At 42.2% G+C, this 20,026-nt stretch overlaps 1 protein-coding gene and 2 pseudogenes across 3 annotated transcripts; 1 reads left to right on the forward strand and 2 right to left on the reverse strand.

Moving 5' to 3' along the window:
• The first annotated feature begins 35 nt into the window (after window positions 1-35).
• On the forward strand, window positions 36-4,035 carry surf1 (SURF1 cytochrome c oxidase assembly factor). Its single transcript, XM_083793584.1, has 9 exons — window positions 36-201; window positions 937-1,003; window positions 1,119-1,246; window positions 2,123-2,205; window positions 2,637-2,828; window positions 2,981-3,053; window positions 3,287-3,449; window positions 3,643-3,724; window positions 3,899-4,035. Exons 1-9 carry the CDS (start codon window positions 139-141, stop codon window positions 3,960-3,962), a joined length of 915 nt encoding a protein of 304 aa, XP_083649710.1. The 5' UTR covers window positions 36-138; the 3' UTR covers window positions 3,963-4,035.
• Window positions 4,036-5,536: 1,501 nt separating this feature from the next.
• On the reverse strand, window positions 5,537-10,954 carry LOC310878965 (large ribosomal subunit protein eL8-like; annotated as a pseudogene). Its single transcript, XR_014571108.1, has 8 exons — window positions 10,928-10,954; window positions 10,736-10,856; window positions 10,395-10,542; window positions 9,870-10,010; window positions 7,079-7,158; window positions 6,679-6,809; window positions 6,037-6,106; window positions 5,537-5,678 (listed from the first exon to the last, which is right to left on the reverse strand). The product of XR_014571108.1 is annotated as a large ribosomal subunit protein eL8-like (transcript).
• On the reverse strand, window positions 8,008-9,493 carry LOC310879625 (large ribosomal subunit protein eL8-like; annotated as a pseudogene). The gene is made up of 4 exons: window positions 9,389-9,493; window positions 8,875-8,995; window positions 8,560-8,696; window positions 8,008-8,183 (listed from the first exon to the last, which is right to left on the reverse strand). The product of its transcript is annotated as a large ribosomal subunit protein eL8-like (transcript).
• Window positions 10,955-20,026: the final 9,072 nt, after the last annotated feature.

Raw genomic sequence — 20,026 nt, forward strand, 5'->3', positions numbered from 1 at the left:
CGGAAGTAGTAACATTAAAAAACATCCCCCTGTGTTCGGTGCTTTTAATACTCTATGGTTCGGTGTGTTATTCAAAAACATGTTCGTAATGTAGTTGTTAATTTACCCTCATTTTTGGTGTTCTGATTATTAATAAACATGACTTATTTGAAATCTATGCTGGTGTATTCCATTGGGACGCTGAAGATATTGAAAAGGAACGTGAGTTGTTTATTAATGATAATCTTTCTATAATGTGTGTATAACAGCTCAAGGTGCTTTTACAATATCGAGGATAACGCTACTATAATGTTCTACATTAGCCTGGGATCAAGGCTATCATAGATGTATTTATTTTATCGAGTCTGACTCTTACTTTAGTAACTATATCTAGCCCCTCTCGGAACCCTCCGTAAAGCTTTTCTGAAATTTGGTCTAAAAAATGTCAGAAACTTCAGTAGCATTGGGTTCTGGCTAGTAACTATCATAGATGTGCAAATGTCTGAAAGAATCGATCAAATAGTAAACTACATCTATTGATCCAAGGCTAGTTCTACATAATACATACGTATTAAGAATATCTTATATATATACATAAGATATTCTTGTAGACAAAGATGACAAAGAAGTACGAATATCCTCTTTACACTTTTGGGCAGTCAGATATGTCAAATGTCAATAGCATTTTTATGTAAAGGCATAATATGCAACAGAGTAAGTGCTACATCTAGTGGTTGAATGTTATCACATACAGAGCAGATGGAAGGTGACAGGTGTCCATTAGTTAGAAATGAATAGATTGCTGCAGCACTTATTCTAAAAGGATGTTACAATGTCACCCATAATTGATTTCCTTTTCTTGTGATCTAGGCTACTATAAATGAGTGATACATACATTATTGGCCATTCGATCACACAGAATGATCTGTAATTACAAATGAACTGTTCTTTTCGCAGACAAATGTCATTTACATAAAGAGGACTATTCTCCTGCCCAGGCAGTACATCTTCAAACATACAGAGGGTAAATAGGAAAATCATACTGAAATTAACAGGGACATACGTACAGTCGGTACACATTGCTCACTGTCCTTCTGTCTTTGCTTAACAGACTTGTTTGTTTTGTTTTTTACTCCTAGGCAAGTTGTTTTCAATTGGGCGCCAGTCAAGTACCGCAGCCTCCAGTAGTGTAAAGGGAGAGGACTCATTTCTGAAATGGTTCCTGCTTTTGATTCCTGCCACAACGTTTGGCCTTGGAGCATGGCAGGTATATGCTTTCTTTAGTGTGTTGTCAGTTTTACAATTGCTAATCTCTCAAGACAGCTTTATCGATTCAATCTTGACAAATTCCTATGATTATCAGTCAAACTTATTTAGTGAAGGACAGCCCAAGAGTTATCAATGACCGCTCACACCCCTCCACATGGAGATTGTAATGTAGGGAGGTTTAGTGGAAGGGAAAATTATAGATTCATCTAACCCAAGAAGCAGTGTTGATTTCGTTGAATAATACTATGACAATTTTGTTTTCGTTGACTACCTTTTTTCACTGACAAACTAAATGGAAACCAAATGAAAATTAATCTGTGATAAATCAAATCTAGACTAAAATGTTAGGAAGGGACTAGTGGACAAGAGTCCAGTATAAGTAAAATTTTACACTTGGTTGCGTGCTTAAAATAGCAGCGCGACGAGTTGAGCTTGTTGATCGCCTCGGCTATTTTCAGCAAGTGTATAATCGGCCATTATGACGGCATCAAGGCCCGCCAAAATGCATTTTATTAAATCAACTGTAGATATTTAGTCGACTACAATCTTATATTTAGTCAACTAAAACTAGATTAACACTTAAACATTCCAAAATGTGATGACACCCTATTGGATTGTGACTTTCAATTTAGTGATTTGAAGACACCACTTTTGGTGTATCACCATACAATGGCCATTCACAGCTTTTAGAGTTACATGGTAGAATAAAAATGTTCCCTTTCTTTTCTTTCTCCAATTGGTGTGGTGTTGCCCACATCACACCGTCACAGGTATCTACAGTACTTTTCTTGCTCTGTAACTGTATCTTAACTGCTGTGCTGTTTTTGTGACTGAATATCCCTCAAGTCAATTATCGTATACTCCTCTTCACAAGGTCAAACGGCGTCAGTGGAAAATGCAACTCCTTGCAGACCTGAGAAGTCTTACTACTGCAGAGCCTATTCCTCTTCCTATCGAGTAAGCATATCAGATATCATCACATTACAGTAACAGTTAAACTAAAACTAAAATTGTGTAAAGTTAACAAAACAATAGGAACTATAATTAACAATTAAAAACTAACTGAAATCAAAGTAAAATCATCATAGTTTTAGCTTTTTCATCATATGTGATGTCTTTCATCATCCCCTTTTCAGTTTCTATAAAACAAGTTTTATTATAACTCTGGATTACACAAGCCATTCAATGTACACTACCTAGTTCTTCTTTTTACTCCATCGATGGTATAATTCGCCAGAAATAGCATACCTACTAAGCTCACAATGTGTCATAATGTGCCCCGTAGTGAGCTTGAAGATCAGATATTTACGGCACGCAACTCAGTTGTATGAGAAAGTATAAATAAATAAAGCATATTTGTGCTAATCAAGTGTGTCTTTGGTTCCCAGTCCTCTTGAGCTAAATTACCTAGAATACAGAAGGGTGACGGTTCGAGGACAGTACGACCACTCACAAGAGCTGTATATACTGCCCCGGTCACCGGTTGACCCAGAGAAGGAGGCCAGGGAGGCTGGCAGACTGTCCTCCAGTGGAGAGACTGGAGCAAATGTCATCACTCCATTCTACTGTACCGACCTACGGTAAGTATCAACTATTCTGACCAGTATCTAGTTTGTAATTCTTCTACAAAGAATGTCAGTTTGTAATGAAGAAAGGTGAGAATCATTACAGTAAGTATTAAGAATGAGTTAAGAAGTTTCAAATTCCACCACTCATATATTCTCTCAAACAGCATAACAATCTTGGTGAACAGAGGATATGTCCCCAGGAAGAAGATAAGGCCTGAGACAAGGGAAAAGGGACAGGTAAATGGTTAATTTGTGTAAATAACTGAACATGCAGAGTATTTGTATTCCATATGCATTCCAAGGGTGCAATGTCCAGGGCCTGATTCATCAATTAGTTATTTTGTTATGCAAAAATAATTAAGATTTGTACATAATCTGGATCTGCTATGTAGTAATCTTCTTAATCTGTTTCCCAGGAGTCTAGTGTCATTGAAAGTGGTTTTGGTAGATGCTTTTCATTGTTATTCCAGGTGGAAGGAGAAGTAGACGTGGTAGGGATAGTAAGGCTGACAGAAATCCGCAAACCTTTTGTGCCACACAATGATAAGGAGAGAAATCGCTGGCACTACCGCGATCTTGAGGCCATGGCCAGTGTCACCGGGGCTGAGCCCATCTTCATTGATGCAGACTTTGGTAGGACCTCTTTAACCTGTCATTTTAGATTTTTAGAAACATGTTTTTCATCATTTTAATATTTCAGTAATTATATATAATTAAATTAATAAATTAGCATAACTCTCCTAAATCTAAATTTGAAGAACACAATTTTGTACATCAAAACTGAAAGGACAGCCGATAGTAGCAGGATAATTATGCTTTTTTGCAGGCAGCACCATTCCTGGCGGACCAATAGGTGGACAGACCAGGGTCACCCTGAGGAATGAACACATGCAGTACGTAATAACATGGTAGGTTTCACAACTATAACATTGTATTGCCATTGAGTTTTTGGCCCTGCCTATGACATGCACAAAATAGGGACAACAGCTTGAAAGTACCAATGGCCACTGAAGACACAAAACTGTCTTGTTGATTTCAATTTGATTATTATTTGATATTGATTATTGCCTCTCTTTCCCCAGGTATGGTCTGTGTGCTGCAACGTCTTATATGTGGTATGCAAAGTTCATCAAAAAGATGATATGAACTGAACAGCCGTCTGGATGAAACTCACATATTTACAAGACAATGTTTTTAAATAAAAGGGTGTAATATTCAACTACATTTTGAGTATCAATGATCAAACTCAGAACAGTCCGTAACCGTACTTTCACCAAATTGCTTTAGAAATATGCATTACATTCAACCATTCACAACCCGATGGTGAAGGCAACCATGTAAAATGATTAGGTGTTCGGTGGTTTGCTCAAGGACACATGCAGCATGTTTTCAATAATTCTTCAATTCCAATCAGATTTAGCTTAATTGCAACCCAATTTCTTCTTTCATGTTAAAATAAGTGTTACCACTTACATTGACTCCCTTTAATAAAGGTGTTATATTCTTGCCTTGTGTGCATGTAATTTGAACACGGTGAATTTCACCTGGACAATTATATTTTTGTAATCTGAGATGGGTGGGTCTTTCAGTACCTTGATGCTCAGTGACAGGTAGATTTGTTTCCCTGCCCACATCCCTGGTTTTCTACAGGTTTGTGTTTAATGATAAAAATCCAATACACCCACAATGGGATTTAAATTTTTCACTGGACCACTTACACATCCCAGGAATGGGATATGTAAGTTCTGAGCTCAATTATCTTTTTAGGAATAAAGATTTTCAGATTGCTAGGATAGGGCCCCTCATATTTTTTTTGAAGTCTGAAATATTAAAGATTACCTCAAATTTGCCTAGTATTGCTGTACTTCCATATTGATTAGATATATTTATGGAATATTGGGTAAGGGAGTGATGGTTTGACAATGTTTAGTGTTCTAGGGTTAATCAACCCAAGTCAATTTCCATGGAGCTAAGAATCTTACAATTTAGTAAAGAGGGAATTTGTGCTAAGAAAGGTTAAAGAAAATTTGGTTAACTTGATTCAAATTTGTTCTGGATTGCAGTCATAAGAGAAATGAGTTGCCCTCATGTATAGACTACACAGAGCACTGAAGTCTGACGTCAATATCGGTAGAGGGTGCAAGTCCACACGCTCATGTACTCATTTGCATTGTAATCCCCATGGGGAGATTTTAGATCGCCTCACAACCGTTTGCAAAATAAGCACGTCATCCTGGCCGTTTCACTCACATGGATATGAAGAAACAACTGACTGATGTAACTGCTGCGTAATTAGTTACATTTGCAAAAAACAAACTATCAAATGAGTGACTGACTGTCGTAAACGAGAGCCACCTCTGACAATTTCACAGACACTTTATTTTTGAAACAATGCTTACGAGATGATTTTAAAATGATGCCATGTTATTCTCCATAGAGAAATTACTTCCATGAAGCAGGGGATGAGCGAGTGACGTCAGGACTTCTGTGCTCTATAGTTCAGGACTAGGATACTGTCAATGATCAACAGGTGTTTTCGGCACAGTATCTTATCAAGTAGGACTACAAAAAATCCAGTTATTTCAATCATCAGTTTAATCAACATACTGAGGATTCACATTCAGTACTATGAACCAAGGCCAAATACACAAAACTATGGCTTCCTAATCAAAGAACATTGTAAATGTAAATTACAATATAACATAAGACAATACAACCAATTATGGTTGATGGGCATTTATTTCAACAATTTACATTTTATCCAAGTTTGGTGGCCAGTTCCTTGGCCTTTGCCTTTTCCAGCTTTGTGACACGGGCTGTAGATTTGGGACCAAGGATATTGCCTCCCCAATGACGACGAATCTGGAACACAGATACAAAGGCAGGTTCAATGACTAGTCCTTTTACCACATCCATATAAAATGCACAGAATGGATTACATGACAGGTACATGCATCACGAACACAAAAGAAACACCAATTGCATGTATAACTGATATGCTTATGCCCTATTAAAGTGCGGTCTTTGCTCAGGGTTAAAAAGCTATTTGAGCCACATGGAGGATTCAGGTGAATATATTCAATCATCATTGCAAATGACCACCTCAGCTCAACACTGAATTAGACAAGTACAGCAAGTGCACATCTTTGTGAACACATTTCAAACCAAGGGAACCAATGTCCATACATTTGTTTAATATGGGTATCAGATTAAATCTCACCTCGTCGTATCTGTCGTTGTAATTTGTCTTAATGGCTTCCACAAGCTTAGCAAGGGCGCCCTTGTCCTCACTGAAGAAACAAAAGCAATAAGTCACCTGGAATGCATTTCTCAAGTTAAGACCACAAGTTAGTGCTTTTACATTTAATGAGATTTTAGCTTAATTGAGTATACAAGTCCCAGTGCTTTTGATTTTTGGCTTTTCCGAAACATTGAAACCAACAGACACAAATTCTGCTGCACACACTATACATAGGGCTAATCAAGCCACTGGAATCATTCAAAGCATGAATCAGCAACATGAAATGCTGTCATGTGGGCTTTTCCCCAGGTCTGTCTAACAATGCTGAAAGCATGGCATTTTATCCAGTGACATTTCATGCTTGTGCCCATCATTAGTGTGGTCTCTGTTCAGGGTTAAAATGTTGATCCACATGGATTCAGACGAAGAAATTCAAACATCATTGCAAATGACCACATCTGAACTAAAATATGGTTTAGTTAACAATGTGTAACCATCGTGGGAGCAATGTTCCTGAAAGAATTCTCAATATTTCCAATGAAGGGCTGTCCAGACCTAAAAACTGAGTAATGCCATTGTGTTAATTAGTTTTCACATAACTAGTAGCAAGATTGTATTTACAGGTTAATCTGGGTGAAAGCCACTGAAGCGCAGGTCTTTCTGTGCACGAGCCTTCCCAACCTAGCCTTTCCCTTGATTATGCAGTATGGGACACCCATCTTGCAGCACAGGGCTGGCAGGAAGACAACCAGCTAGGAAAGTAAAATAAAATATATATTTAAGTAATGTATTATTTTAATAGTTGTGTTCAATATCTTGCCCTAGGTCAAACATCCAATTGCAAATCAATGGTACACTTATAGCCATCACTAGTGCGGTCTTTGCTCAGGGTTAAAAAGCTATTTGAGCCACATGGAGGATTCAGGTGAATATATTCAATCATCATTGCAAATGACCACTCTGCACTGAATTATGGCTTAACTTTAGGTACACATGTGTAACCATTGTGAACAGGTTTTACCTCAATAGGATCCACATCATGAGCAATGATCACCAGCTGGGCCTTCTTGCTCTCCACCAGAGTTGTGACTGAGTTCACACCTATGGGACAGACATGTTTTACTAACAGTCAGCAAAACAATCTAATAATTTGACCAGTGTCTGAATCACTAAGCATGTCAAGATTAACTCTTACAATGAGCTTTTAATATCCATCCATCCAGCCTATTACTTGCCTAAATTCAGTGTAAATGAGACACCAAGTTTGAAACCTTCAAAAACTTTCTACACATCACACCTACAGTTAAAATTTAGGCTTTTCATTGTAGGTGTGAAAAGTGAAAAACTTTATAAAAGGCATGAATCCACAAATAGTTTGTGGAAATGTTTTGCTTGCCAACAAATTGCATGCATTTCCAAGCTCTTGTTGCATATTATAAAAACACAAATGGGAATATTAATTGCAAAAGAGTATGGTCTTTGCTCAGGGTTAAAAAGCTATTTGAGCCACATGGAGGATTCAGGTGAATAAATTCAATCATTGCAAATGACCACCTCTGAACTAAAATATGGTTAATCCAAGTGATTTACAAAGTGGAGAAAGCAGCATGAATCGTAGTAAACAGTGTAAACCACCAACTTGGCTTGCCAACAATTTCCACAAGGTTTCAGGTAAACAGAATGAGAAGGTGATGTTTATTTAACCCATTCTGACCTGAGATCAGATTCATACGAGGTTTCCGCCGGACACACACTGGTCTGATGAACCCATTCTGACCTGAGATCAGATTCTAAAAATGTCAGTCGCTCTTCGATTTTTCAAAAATAGCAGACCTACAAGCTTGTATCGCGCCACTCGGTGGCGCGATATGAGCTTGTAGATCTGCTATTTTTCAATAGCTAAAGCATAACATGATGCTGACACCAAAATGGGTGCCCGGTCAGAATGGGTTAAGGCACCTTCCTTTCCCATTCCAGCATCTCACCTGCACAGAGGACAGGAGGCCTCTTGGTTGGCGTGTCTCCCTTTCCTGCTGCCTTCAGCTCAGCACGGGCCAGCAGGCTCTGCCTCTTCTCCTGCTTCGTCTCTGGTCTGTACTTGTGGGCCAACTTGAACAACGTTGTTGCTACGGTGAAACGGCACAGTACAAATTTAAGAAATTTTGAATGCAGTCATCCCCATTACAGGCATGTCATAGATTAAAATGTTGACAAAATAGCTCATATAGAAGCTCGACATGAAGTGTTGCGAGCTAGTTTCTAGTTAATGTAGGCATGTCAGTCTCATGTGCATCAGATCTTGGTGGGAGTCATCACTGACATAAGATAGCAAATATTCTTTACATCATTTGCACAGCATTAGACCTAACAAAACCTTTAAAAAAAATCAAATATTTTACACAGAATACCAAAAAAGTTAACTGCACTCAACCTTTCCAGTCATGTTTGAAAGTGAACAAGCCTGAAATACTTCTAGACCAGAGTTTTTGTTTTGCAGCTAACCTGTCTGGCGGTCCAGAGCTTGGGTGAACTGGTTGACCTTCAGGCGCTTGTACAGGATGGCATGCTGCCTCTGAAGGCGGATGTAGCGAGGCCATTGACAAAGCGGGTCAAGTCACGCTTTGGTTGAATGTCCTGACCTGTTAAGAGGGAAAATAGGTTTTAGTTCCTTTATCAATAATGTCTAGTTATGCAGTCTTTTCAGTCTCATGTGCATCAGCGATCTTGGTGGTTTGTCATCATACGTTTAAGATAGCAAATATTAATTTACATCATTTGCACTAGATTGCACCAAACAAGATGTCAAATAATACTTACCAATGCCAAAGTTCTTGGGTCGCTTCTCAAAGAGGGGGTTGACCACCTTCTTCACCTCATGCTTCTTGGCCACAGAAGGGGCTGGTGCCACCTTCTTCCCCTTCGCCTTCTTTCCCTTCGGCTAAAAAGATGAAAGTAGCAAGTACACGACAATGTATAAGAATTAAACAGCACTGACTGAGGTAAATACATACAAACTTAGACTTTAAGATAACTTTTGCTCAGGGTTAAAAAAAAAAGAAGGCTATTGCTTAAAACGAGTGGTCTTTGCTCAGGTAAGCTCATGCTTAATTTGTCTACATTCACTCATATGAGGATTCTGAAGACCTTCTTCACATTCAAACATCATTGCAAATGCCACTCTTCACTATTTTGTAAATACACAAAGCTACACTTTAAGATAAACACTTTTCCTCTGGGTTTTAAAAAAATTGATCCTCACAGGTGATTCAGGTTGCTTTCACCATTGTAAAAGCCAGTGAGGGGTTAGCATCTATCTAAATTGTAATCTAACGTTTCCAGAACTATGTCCAAAAGATGTCCAGTTAATAAAACAATCACTTCCTGTTAAAGTGCGTTTCCCCTTGTTCAGGGGAGACACGTTGGGTCTATGCACCATCAAATCAAATGTTTCGATAGTGAGACAACTTCTGATTTGGTATTGGCAGGAGGATATCATAATACAATGAACTGAACCGGCTTACTTACTAGTTAGGAATCAGGATGTCTAGTCATTCAGCCAACCAACCAGATAACTTTTAATCTTAAATGTATGCACGTGCGGTTGAGTTCTAACACATTCACTGTGTATGAGTGGGAGCATTGACGACAAGCCCCGGCCTCTCGTCGCGGAACCCGGCAAACGTCTATAAATAACTTTTAACAGCCATTTAATTTAACATAAGAAAACTGCCGATATGTACAGCCGTAAATGATCTAAGTGCAAATATTTATGTTTATTTAAGGCACCTTCCTTTCCCATTCCAGCATCTCACCTGCACGGAGGACAGGAGGCCTCTTGGTTGGCGTGTCTCCCTTTCCTGCTGCCTTCAGCTCAGCACGGGCCAGCAGGCTCTGCCTCTTCTCCTGCTTCGTCTCTGGTCTGTACTTGTGGGCCAACTTGAACAACGTTGTTGCTACGGTGAAACGGCACAGTACAAATTTAAGAAATTTTGAATGCAGTCATCCCCATTACAGGCATGTCATAGATTAAAATGTTGACAAAATAGCTCATATAGAAGCTCGACATGAAGTGTTGCGAGCTAGTTTCTAGTTAATGTAGGCATGTCAGTCTCATGTGCATCAGATCTTGGTGGGAGTCATCACTGACATAAGATAGCAAATATTCTTTACATCATTTGCACAGCATTAGACCTAACAAAACCTTAAAAAAAATCAAATATTTTACACAGAATACAAAAAAGGTTAACACTGCACTCAACCTTTCCAGTTTCCAGTCATGTTTGAAAGTGAACAAGCCTGAAATACTTCTAGACCAGAGTTTTTGTTTTGCAGCTAACCTGTCTGGCGGTCCAGAGCTTGGGTGAACTGGTTGACCTTCAGGCGCTTGTACAAGTTGTACAGGATGGCACGCTGCCTCTGAAGGCGGATGTAGCGAGGCCATTTTGACAAAGCGGGTCAAGTCACGCTTTGGTTGAATGTCCTGACCTGTTAAGAGGGAAAATAGGTTTTAGTTCCTTTATCAATAATGTCTAGTTATGCAGTCTTTTCAGTCTCATGTGCATCAGCGATCTTGGTGGTTTGTCATCATACGTTTAAGATAGCAAATATTATTTTACATAATTTAGATCATAATAATATAGTCTAGATTGCACCAAACAAAATGTCAAATAATACTTACCAATGCCAAAATTCTTGGGTCGATTCTCAAAGAGGGGGTTGACCACCTTCTTCACCTCATGCTTCTTGGCCACAGAAGGGGCTGGTGCCACCTTCTTCCCCTTCGCCTTCTTTCCCTTCGGCTAAAAAGACGAAAGTAGCAAGTACACGACAATGTTGAGAACAGACTCTGTTCGCCAACTTCTGAATATACGAGTCTTTCGCTGCAAAGAAGATCCATCTCGAGAAATGAACGTGACTGTATAAACTTAAGTTGTAATTTAAACAAAAGTAATACCAAAAGATTCACATGAGACGGGGAAAAAACCACAAGAGAGAGAGAGAAGTCAACACGTGGGTACAGACCTTTAATACTCTATGGTACAGACACATGGGCGTGGCTTAAGGCTCAAAGTTCGAGGGTGCTGCCGAAATGGCAAATCTACAAGCTCACAGGGCGTCGCGGATGAGCCAGTAGTACCGCGTTCTTGCTTGTAGATCTGATTATATGTGCGCGACACCGCCGGATGTCGATTGTGACAACCAATGTGAACCGGAAGTAGTAATATTAAATCCCCCTGTGTGGCTCCGTCTTTTGAGCTAATTTAGAACTTCCTGTCTGAGAGCTAGCTAATTTAAGACATCCGGTTGCCTTCAGAATAAAATAAGGTTATTTAATTAATAATTATTACATTACATTATTAGTATTATTATTACATTACAGTTATTGTAAAGACACACATTATGTTTCTGTGTAAAAATAAGTAATTAAATAACATCAAAAAGTTATCTAAATGGATAAATGCTATTCACTGGAGTGAATATTCTATTATATTCTAAAAACGACTTATAAATCCTAAAGCCTTGTTTATACTTCACTGTGCAACGGTCCTATGCTGGACAATAGCAGATATGCAAACTCACAGCACATCTCATTCAAGACACTGAACTTGCAGATCTGCCATTTTTGAACACACTATAAAGTTAACCATTTATCATGCTGCTCTACGTGGCACTGCATTCTGTGACATTAAACCAAATGGCATTTTCCACTCTATGACACTACTGTTCTACATTTTTGTCTAATAAAATAGGCTATTAATTTAATCAATCAAACTGCATTAACTAACAGAGATACTACTAACCAAGCTATCCATGTCAACATGCTCTATAGGAGTCTCAATAACAGGTATAAGTAACGTTTAATGTTTAGTAATGTTTAATGTAGCAGAAGAGGCCATTCATTGAACAGAGTTTTGCACAATTTTAACATCCCAGATCGATTGAAATATGAATCTACTGTGCTGTGCTACACCATGATATATTAAGAGTACAATAACATTCCATTGTGAATAAAAACCTATTAACCACAGTGTAATGCTAAAGGTTTCATGTAATATCATTAAAAGTGTTGTTGGTGACAGTTATATGAGTTGGAAGCATTAAGACCCATTTTAACCCTCAATGGCTTCCTTTCTGACAAATAACGTTATTGTAAAAAAAAAAAAAAAAAGATTCACGCGTTCATATGTAGCTATTTTGCATTAGAAGCGGATGGGACCAAGGGACCCGGATGTAACGTAAGAGGACTACAATACCGGAAGGAAGTGCCGCCGCCCTCAAATACGGAAGAGACGCGTGGAGGTAGGTTTGGTCAGTGTTTGTTTGGAACGTGCCACGTCACCATCGCGGGTCCGTCTTCGGAGCAAGTAAGTGATTAAATGTTATTTAATACTTAACGCTGTTGTTGTTTGTGTGTTCAAACGTCTATCACTTGAAGTTACTTGTTATGATGTTTATATATGATGTTTGTACGAAACTGTAAAACAGTGTTTCAGTAGCCGAATGGTTAGTGTCGAAGGTTTATAAACAACTATGCCCGGCCTCAATGTTTACTAACCGTCGACAGTACGAGTACCCACTCGACTACCGAAACACGGCTTTAAAGAGTAGTATTTACATATCTAAACACAACAAGTAACTTCAAAAGTGATAACATGTTTGAGCCACGGACCACCATTTCACATTAATAGACTCTCACAATGGTGGTCAGTGGCTCAAATGGGTCTGAGAGACTAGATGGCCTCAAATGGTGGTCCGTGGCTCAAACGCTGAATAAATAATCGACTAGAGGTGAAAATAGTATTGTTTGGTAGGTAAAAGGACAAACGTTCTGTGAAAATTGGCACGAAGCAACAAACATTCTTTGAAATTGGTGGGAAACGATCCCGGGCACTCATGTTAACAAAGCTCAGTCACTAACCACTATGCTACAATCAGCATTATATAATCAAAGGATCAAAAGTAGCAATCTTCTACATTCTCTAATTGTGTAGTTTTTTTGGAAATTAAGCAGATGCTTAACAACAATTGAACTATTGAGAGTGTAAAGATCTACTATTGGGGTCAATTTGGTTACCTAAATTAAATTGCTCTGTATTGTGACAGTAATCATTGCTATAGTGTGTGTTCAGTAACAGTGTTAAATAGCTCTATAGTGTGACAGTAATCATTGCTATAGTGTGTGTTCAGTAACAGTGTTAAATAGCTCTATATTGTGACAGTAATCATTGCTATAGTGTGTGTGTTCAGTAACAGTGTTAAATAGCTCTATATTGTGACAGTAATCATTGCTATAGTGTGTGTGTTCAGTAACAGTGTTAAATAGCTCTATATTGTGACAGTAATCATTGCTATAGTGTGTGTTCAGTAACAGTGTTAAATAGCTCTATAGTGTGACAGTAATCATTGCTATAGTGTGTGTTCAGTAAACTTGCAACACAGCAGCCAAGTATATGCAGAACACATATACACGCATTTGACATAACACAAACAACAAGACAATTTACATACATAAAGACATGAAGAAAAGAGCAATATCCACCGCTTAGATTATCCTGTGGCTACTACAACTCCTGATTAAACCCTTTTCTATTTATTAAAGAGCTGGAGAGACAGGAATATTCCTGTTACTGAACACACACTATAGCAATTATTACTGTCACAATAACTTTGTACTTTTGCTACTGATGTTTGTGTGCAACATTTGAGCTGGTGTCAAGTCACCTTAATTCAAGTGATAGATTATATACAGGGGCATGCCATATGGTCTACCTGCACAGCCTTTGTGATTACTGGTAGATCACGATGTACCTTTTGGGCACCCCTGCAATACAGGATTCCTGTCCAGAATTGTTTTTTATTAAATATAGAGGGTTTAAGTGTAGGGTTTGTCATGTTGGTGTTCTCTATAACTTTTCGTCCTGGGCATGACGTTAAACTGTCCAGTGTAACTCCAAGTTACATGGGGTGGGTATGGTTTGAGAGTTTGTGATGCTCAGTTCTTTTTTTGCGTCTCGGTTCCTCAGGTGGAAGCTGCATAGTTGGGTTTTTGATGGGTTGGGTTTCAAGTGGCTGGTCGTTTGTTTAGATATTGAAAAGGAGGGGGGCGAGCGCGCTACCTTGTGGGAGGCCGTTCTTTTCGGCTTTCCATTTACTCCTCTGGTCATTTAACTGAACATAGAAGCGCCTGTTGTTGAGGAGGCTTTTCCTGACCATTGTGCGGTGTTGGACAGTGTCGTAGGCAGCAGAGAGATCTCTGAATGCTGCTCCAGTTATTTGTTTCCCCTCAAACCCATCCTCAATGTGTTGGGTGAGGTTGAGCTCTGTCCAGCACAGGAGCGGCTGGGACGGAAACCAGCTTGGTCTTTAGTCAGCTTGGTATCTATGAGTGGCAACAAGGCGTTGGAGTAGCAGCTTCTCATATAGCCTTGTAGGTGATGCAGAGGGAAATGGGTCGGTAGCTCTTTGTGGATAATGGGTCTATGCCAGGTTTAGGGATTGCAACCACGTTGGCCTTTTCCCAGACAGAAGGGATGGTTTTCTGTGCTATGCATGTGTTCAGCATCCCCACAAGCCAGGTCTTTGCGTTGGGTCCCAGGTGCTGTAACATTTCTGCCAGTAGGTCATCAATCCCTGCTGCTTTTCCGGGTTTCAACTTTCCCATTGCAGTTTCAAGTTCTTCTAGGTCGAAGGGTTTGGTTTGAGGGCTGGCTGATTGTGGTTGGTCTGATACCACTGTGCGATGGTATTCTCCTGTGGGTCGGTGGCGGTCTTGGTCACAACTGGTGGCCAACAGTTGTAACCAACACCGCCACCGACCCACATAGAATACCATCGCACAGTGGTATCAGACCAACCACAATCAGCCAGCCCTCAAACCAAACCCTTCGACTTAGAAGAACGTGAAACTGCAATGGGAAAGTTGAAACCCGGAAAAGCAGCAGGGATTGATGGCATACTGGCAGAAATGATACAGCACCTGGGACCTATCGCAAGGACCTGGCTTGTGGGGATGCTGAACACATGCATAGCACAGAAAACCATCCCTTCTGTTTGGAAAAAGGCTGGAGTAGTTGCAATCCCTAAACCTGGCAAAGACCCATTATCCCCGAAGAGCTACCGACCCATTTCCCTCCTCTGCATCACCTACAAGCTCTATGAGAGGCACTACAATTTCTGAACAGACTATATTTACATCAATATGTCTGGGTCCCCACCTACTCACTCAGGGTTGACGTGTCACACCTGCAGTGATGGGAGGGGCACCAAAATGTGGTATTTTGATTGTTTAATGGGGGCACTCCCTTAGTATAAAAGTGTATGTTTTGTGTACACATGACCTGATGAAGATCAAATGGATCGAAACGCTGTCAGTATTTCAACAAAGAACGTCTTTCTTATACCTGTGGTGTGCGGGCTCCATCCAATACCTACACCAGTTGTGATGCAACAGAGTTTGCTGTGACCGTTGTGAATTATGGGTGGTGTGGTTTTTGCCAAGACGGTGGATTGTGGCCCATGCCTTCCTGCTGTTATTTGACATGTTGGTGTTCTCTATATCTTTTCGTCCTGGGCATGACGTTAAACTGTTCCGTTCGAGAGGACCAGTGACCCTCGAATGTAAACTGCCACGAAAGGAAATTATGTGTGTGTGAGGTGTTCTCTATAGGTTGGGTTTCAGGTGGTTGTATTGTAGTAGCTTGACATTTCTTGGAGGGCACTTTCAAGGACAGACTCAATCTTCTGGAAGTCTGCTTGTTGGGTCGTAATGCAGAGGTTGTCGGCGTAGATGAAACGCTGGCATTAGGCATTGGGTAGTGGCTGGTCGTTTGTATAGATATTGAAAAGGAGGGGGGCGAGCACGCTACCTTGTTGGAGGCCGTTCTTTTGGGCTTTCCATTTACTCCTCTGGTCATTTAACTGGACATAGAAGCGCCTGTTGTTGAGGAGGCTTTTCCTGACCATTGTGCGGTGTTGGACAGTGTCGTAGGCAGCAGAGAGATCTCTGAATGCTGCTCCAGTTATTTGTTTCCCCTCAAACCCATCCTCAATGTGTTGGGTGAGGTTGAGCTCTGTCCAGCACAGGAGCGGCTGGGACGGAAACCAGCTTGGTCTTTAGTCAGCTTGGTATCTATGAGTGGCAACAAGGCGTTGGAGTAGCAGCTTCTCATATAGCCTTGTAGGTGATGCAGAGGGAAATGGGTCGGTAGCTCTTTGTGGATAATGGGTCTTTGCCAGGTTTAGGGATTGCAACCACTTTGGCCTTTTCCCAGACAGAAGGGATGGTTTTCTGTGCTATGCATGTGTTCAGCATCCCCACAAGCCAGGTCTTTGCGTTGGGTCCCAGGTGCTGTAACATTTCTGCCAGTAGGTCATCAATCCCTGCTGCTTTTCCGGGTTTCAACTTTCCCATTGCAGTTTCAAGTTCTTCTAGGTCGAAGGGTTTGGTTTGAGGGCTGGCTGATTGTGGTTGGTCTGATACCACTGTGCGATGGTATTCTCCTGTGGGTCGGTGGCGGTCTTGGTCACAACTGGTGGCCAACAGTTGTAACCAACACCGCCACCGACCCACATAGAATACCATCGCACAGTGGTATCAGACCAACCACAATCAGCCAGCCCTCAAACCAAACCCTTCGACTTAGAAGAACGTGAAACTGCAATGGGAAAGTTGAAACCCGGAAAAGCAGCAGGGATTGATGGCATACTGGCAGAAATGATACAGCACCTGGGACCTATCGCAAGGACCTGGCTTGTGGGGATGCTGAACACATGCATAGCACAGAAAACCATCCCTTCTGTTTGGAAAAAGGCTGGAGTAGTTGCAATCCCTAAACCTGGCAAAGACCCATTATCCCCGAAGAGCTACCGACCCATTTCCCTCCTCTGCATCACGTCTTTCTTATACCTGTGGTGTGCGGGCTCCATCCAATACCTACACCAGTTGTGATGCAACAGAGTTTGCTGTGACCGTTGTGAATTATGGGTGGTGTGGTCTTTGCCAAGACGGTGGATTGTGGCCCATGCCTTCCTGCTGTTATTTGTCATTATGGTGTTCTCTATATCTTTTCGTCCTGGGCATGACGTTAAACTGTTCCGTTCGAGAGGACCGGCGACCCTCGAATGTAAACGGCCACGAAAGGAAACTGTGTGTGTGAGGTGTTCTCTATCATTTCATTCCAGACTTCACTGTCTATCTCCTGTGTTTTCCATTCATCTTGAGCGTTACACAGTCGTCTGATGTGCGGGGGGAGGTGCCGGCTAGCGCATAAAGGCACGGACGGGACAGGTGTTTTCTTGACCCATCCCGTGATGATGCGACAGGTGTCATTTAGGGCTGTGTCGACCAATTTGGTGTGACGTGATCGGCTCCAGCTTGAGCAGGAATACTCTGCTGTAGAGAAAGACAGGGCCATGGCAGTTGCACGGATTGTTTGTGGGTCTGCGCCCCACTTGGGAGTTCACTAGTTTTCACAGGATGTTATTGTGGGTGTTGACCGTGGCTTTTGTGTTCTCCAGGTGTTTTTTTGAAGAAGAGTGTCCTGTCCAGTGTAACTCCAAGATACATGGGGTGGGTATGGTTGGAGAGTTTGTGACCATCCCAAGTGACGCTCAGTTCTTTTCTCGCGTCTCGGTTCCTCAGGTGGAAGCTGCATAGTTGGGTTTGTGTGTCTTTCTTTTTCTGTCTTTCTTTCTTAGGACGGAGATCAAGGTAGACGCCATAGGAAGGCTCAACACTAGCCGATGCCCCTAGAGATCCATCCCAAAGCTTCCCTCAGGGAGCACAGCAAGCCAGCTAGCCAGCAAGCCTGCCCAGTCAGCCAACGCAGCCAGTCAGCTCCGCCAGTCAGCCAGTGTAGAAAGTCAGGCTGCCAAGCCAGAGCATATCAGCCCTTGCAGTCAGCCATTGCAGCCATACCAGCCTTGCTCAGTCAGCTCAGCCAGGCCTCTCTTGAGGCCTGGCTCTCTGTCTGCCTGGCCCGGTCTGCCCTGCCCTGCCTTGCAGCAACAGAACCAGCCTTTCTGGAAAGCCAGCCAGCTCAGAATGCGAGCTGAGCAAGCCAGTGCAGCAGCAAGCCCAGACTAGGTTACCGCAGCCTTACTGTGCAGCCACAGCCACTCAGTCTAGACCAGCAGGAGCTGGCCAGGCTCCAACCCTTGCAGCGCAGCCTTAGGCCGGACAGTCCCCCTGCCTGCACTTTGTTGCCTTCCTGGCCTGTCTGCCTGCCTAGGCGCCTCGGTCTTCCTGTCTGTCTGCCTTGGCCTGCCAGTCTGAAACTGGTTTAGACTAACTGCGTGCTTGCCAGCTGCGCTGGCTTGCTGAGCTCGTATTCTGAGCTGGCTGGCTTGCCAGCAAGGCTGGTTCTGTTGCTGCAAGGCAGGGCGGGGCAGACCGGGCCAGGCAGACAGAGAGCCAGGCCTCGAGAGAGGCCTGGCTGAGCTGACTGAGCAAGGCTGGTATGGCTACAATGGTTGACTGCAAGGGCTGATGTGCGCTGGCTTGGCAGCCTGACTTTCTACACTGGCTGACTGGCGGAGCTGGCTGGCTGCGTTGGCTGACTGGGCGGGCTTGCTGGCTAGCTGGCTTGCTGGACTCCCTGAGGGAAGCTTTGGGATGGATCTCTAGGGGCATCGGCTTGTGTTGAGCCTTCCAACGGCGTCTACCTTGATCTTCGTCCTAAGAAAGAAAGACAGAAAAAGAAACACACACACAAACTCAACTATGCAGCTTCCACATGAGGATGGCAGGCAGGCACGCAGGCAGGCACAAGCTGCCTGCGTGCTTGCTTCGCCCTCCAGTTGCTGCTCCAGTTATTTGTTTTCCCTCAAACCCATCCTCAATGTGTTGGGTGAGGTTGAGCTCTGTCCAGCACAGGACGGGACGGAAACCAGCTTGGTCTTTAGTCAGCTTGGTGTCTATGAGTGGTATGAGGCGTTGGAGTAGCAGCCTCTCTTGTAGGTGATGCAGAGGAGGGAAATGGGTCGGTAGCTCTTTGAGGATGATGGGTCTTTGCCAGGTTTGGGGATTGCAACCACTTTGGCTTTTCTCCAGACAGAAGGGATGGTTTTCTGTGCCATGCATGTGTTCAGCATCCCCACGAGCCAGGTCTTTGCGTTAGGTTCCAGGTGCTGTATAATTTCTGCCAGTATGTCATCAATCCCTGCTGCTTTTCCGGGTTTCAACTTTCCCATTGCAGTTTTGAGTTCTTCTAGGTCGAAGGGTTTGGTTTGAGGGCTGGCTGATTGTGGTTGGTCTGATACCACTGTGCGATGGTATTCTCCTGTGGGTCGTGGCGGTGTTGGTTACGACTGTTGGCCACCAGTTGTGATGCAACAGAGTTCGCTGTGACCGTTGTGAATTATGGGTGGCTCCCTGAGGTCCTTGATCGCCATTGGGTCCAACAGTGGTCATTGAAGCGTGCACACACATGCACACATGCACCTACACACACAGGGGCACATGCGTATGCACACCTGGACCTTTAAATGAACAACAACACAAAAACTAAGGCACTGGTGTCGGACTTCTGGTTTACCGGAACGGGGTTCAACTCCCTGCAGTGCCCTGCTCAATGTGTTGTATTTCATTCATTGGTCCATGGTCTCAGGTCATTGAGCGGCGCGCTATAGTGTGCGATTCTTCATCATTGTTGAGGATTTTTTAAAGGTGAAAATCAAGGAAAAGCAAAAGGCTATAGTCCATGGTCACGGACCGCATACTGGTCAAGGTCATTTATACTGGTGAAGATCATTTACTAGTCTTCTAAAGGTCATTTATACTGGTGAAGATCATTTACTAGTCTTCTAAAGGTCATTTATACTGGTCAAGGTCATTTACTAGTCTCATGAAGGTAATTTATACTGGTCAGTCATATACTGGTCACGGTCATTTGTACTTGTCAAGGTCATTTATACTGGTCAAGGTCATTTACTAGTCTTATTGAAGGTCATTTATACTGCTCAAGGTTAT

The sequence above is a fragment of the Protomyctophum parallelum genome, assembly GCF_964188405.1.
Source record: "Protomyctophum parallelum genome assembly, chromosome: 21".
NCBI classification, from domain to species: domain Eukaryota; kingdom Metazoa; phylum Chordata; class Actinopteri; order Myctophiformes; family Myctophidae; genus Protomyctophum; species Protomyctophum parallelum.

What these genes read in the sequence shown, in the direction of transcription:
- surf1 (XM_083793584.1), top strand. Translation starts at nt 139, where the DNA reads ATGACTTATTTGAAATCTATGCTGGTGTATTCCATTGGGACGCTGAAG. An exon ending in CATCTTCAAACATACAGAGG is followed by an intron (nt 1,004 to 1,118) that starts GTAAATAGGAAA and finishes TTTTACTCCTAG; the next exon opens with GCAAGTTGTTTTCAATTGGG. An exon ending in CTTCATTGATGCAGACTTTG is followed by an intron (nt 3,450 to 3,642) that starts GTAGGACCTCTT and finishes GCTTTTTTGCAG; the next exon opens with GCAGCACCATTCCTGGCGGA.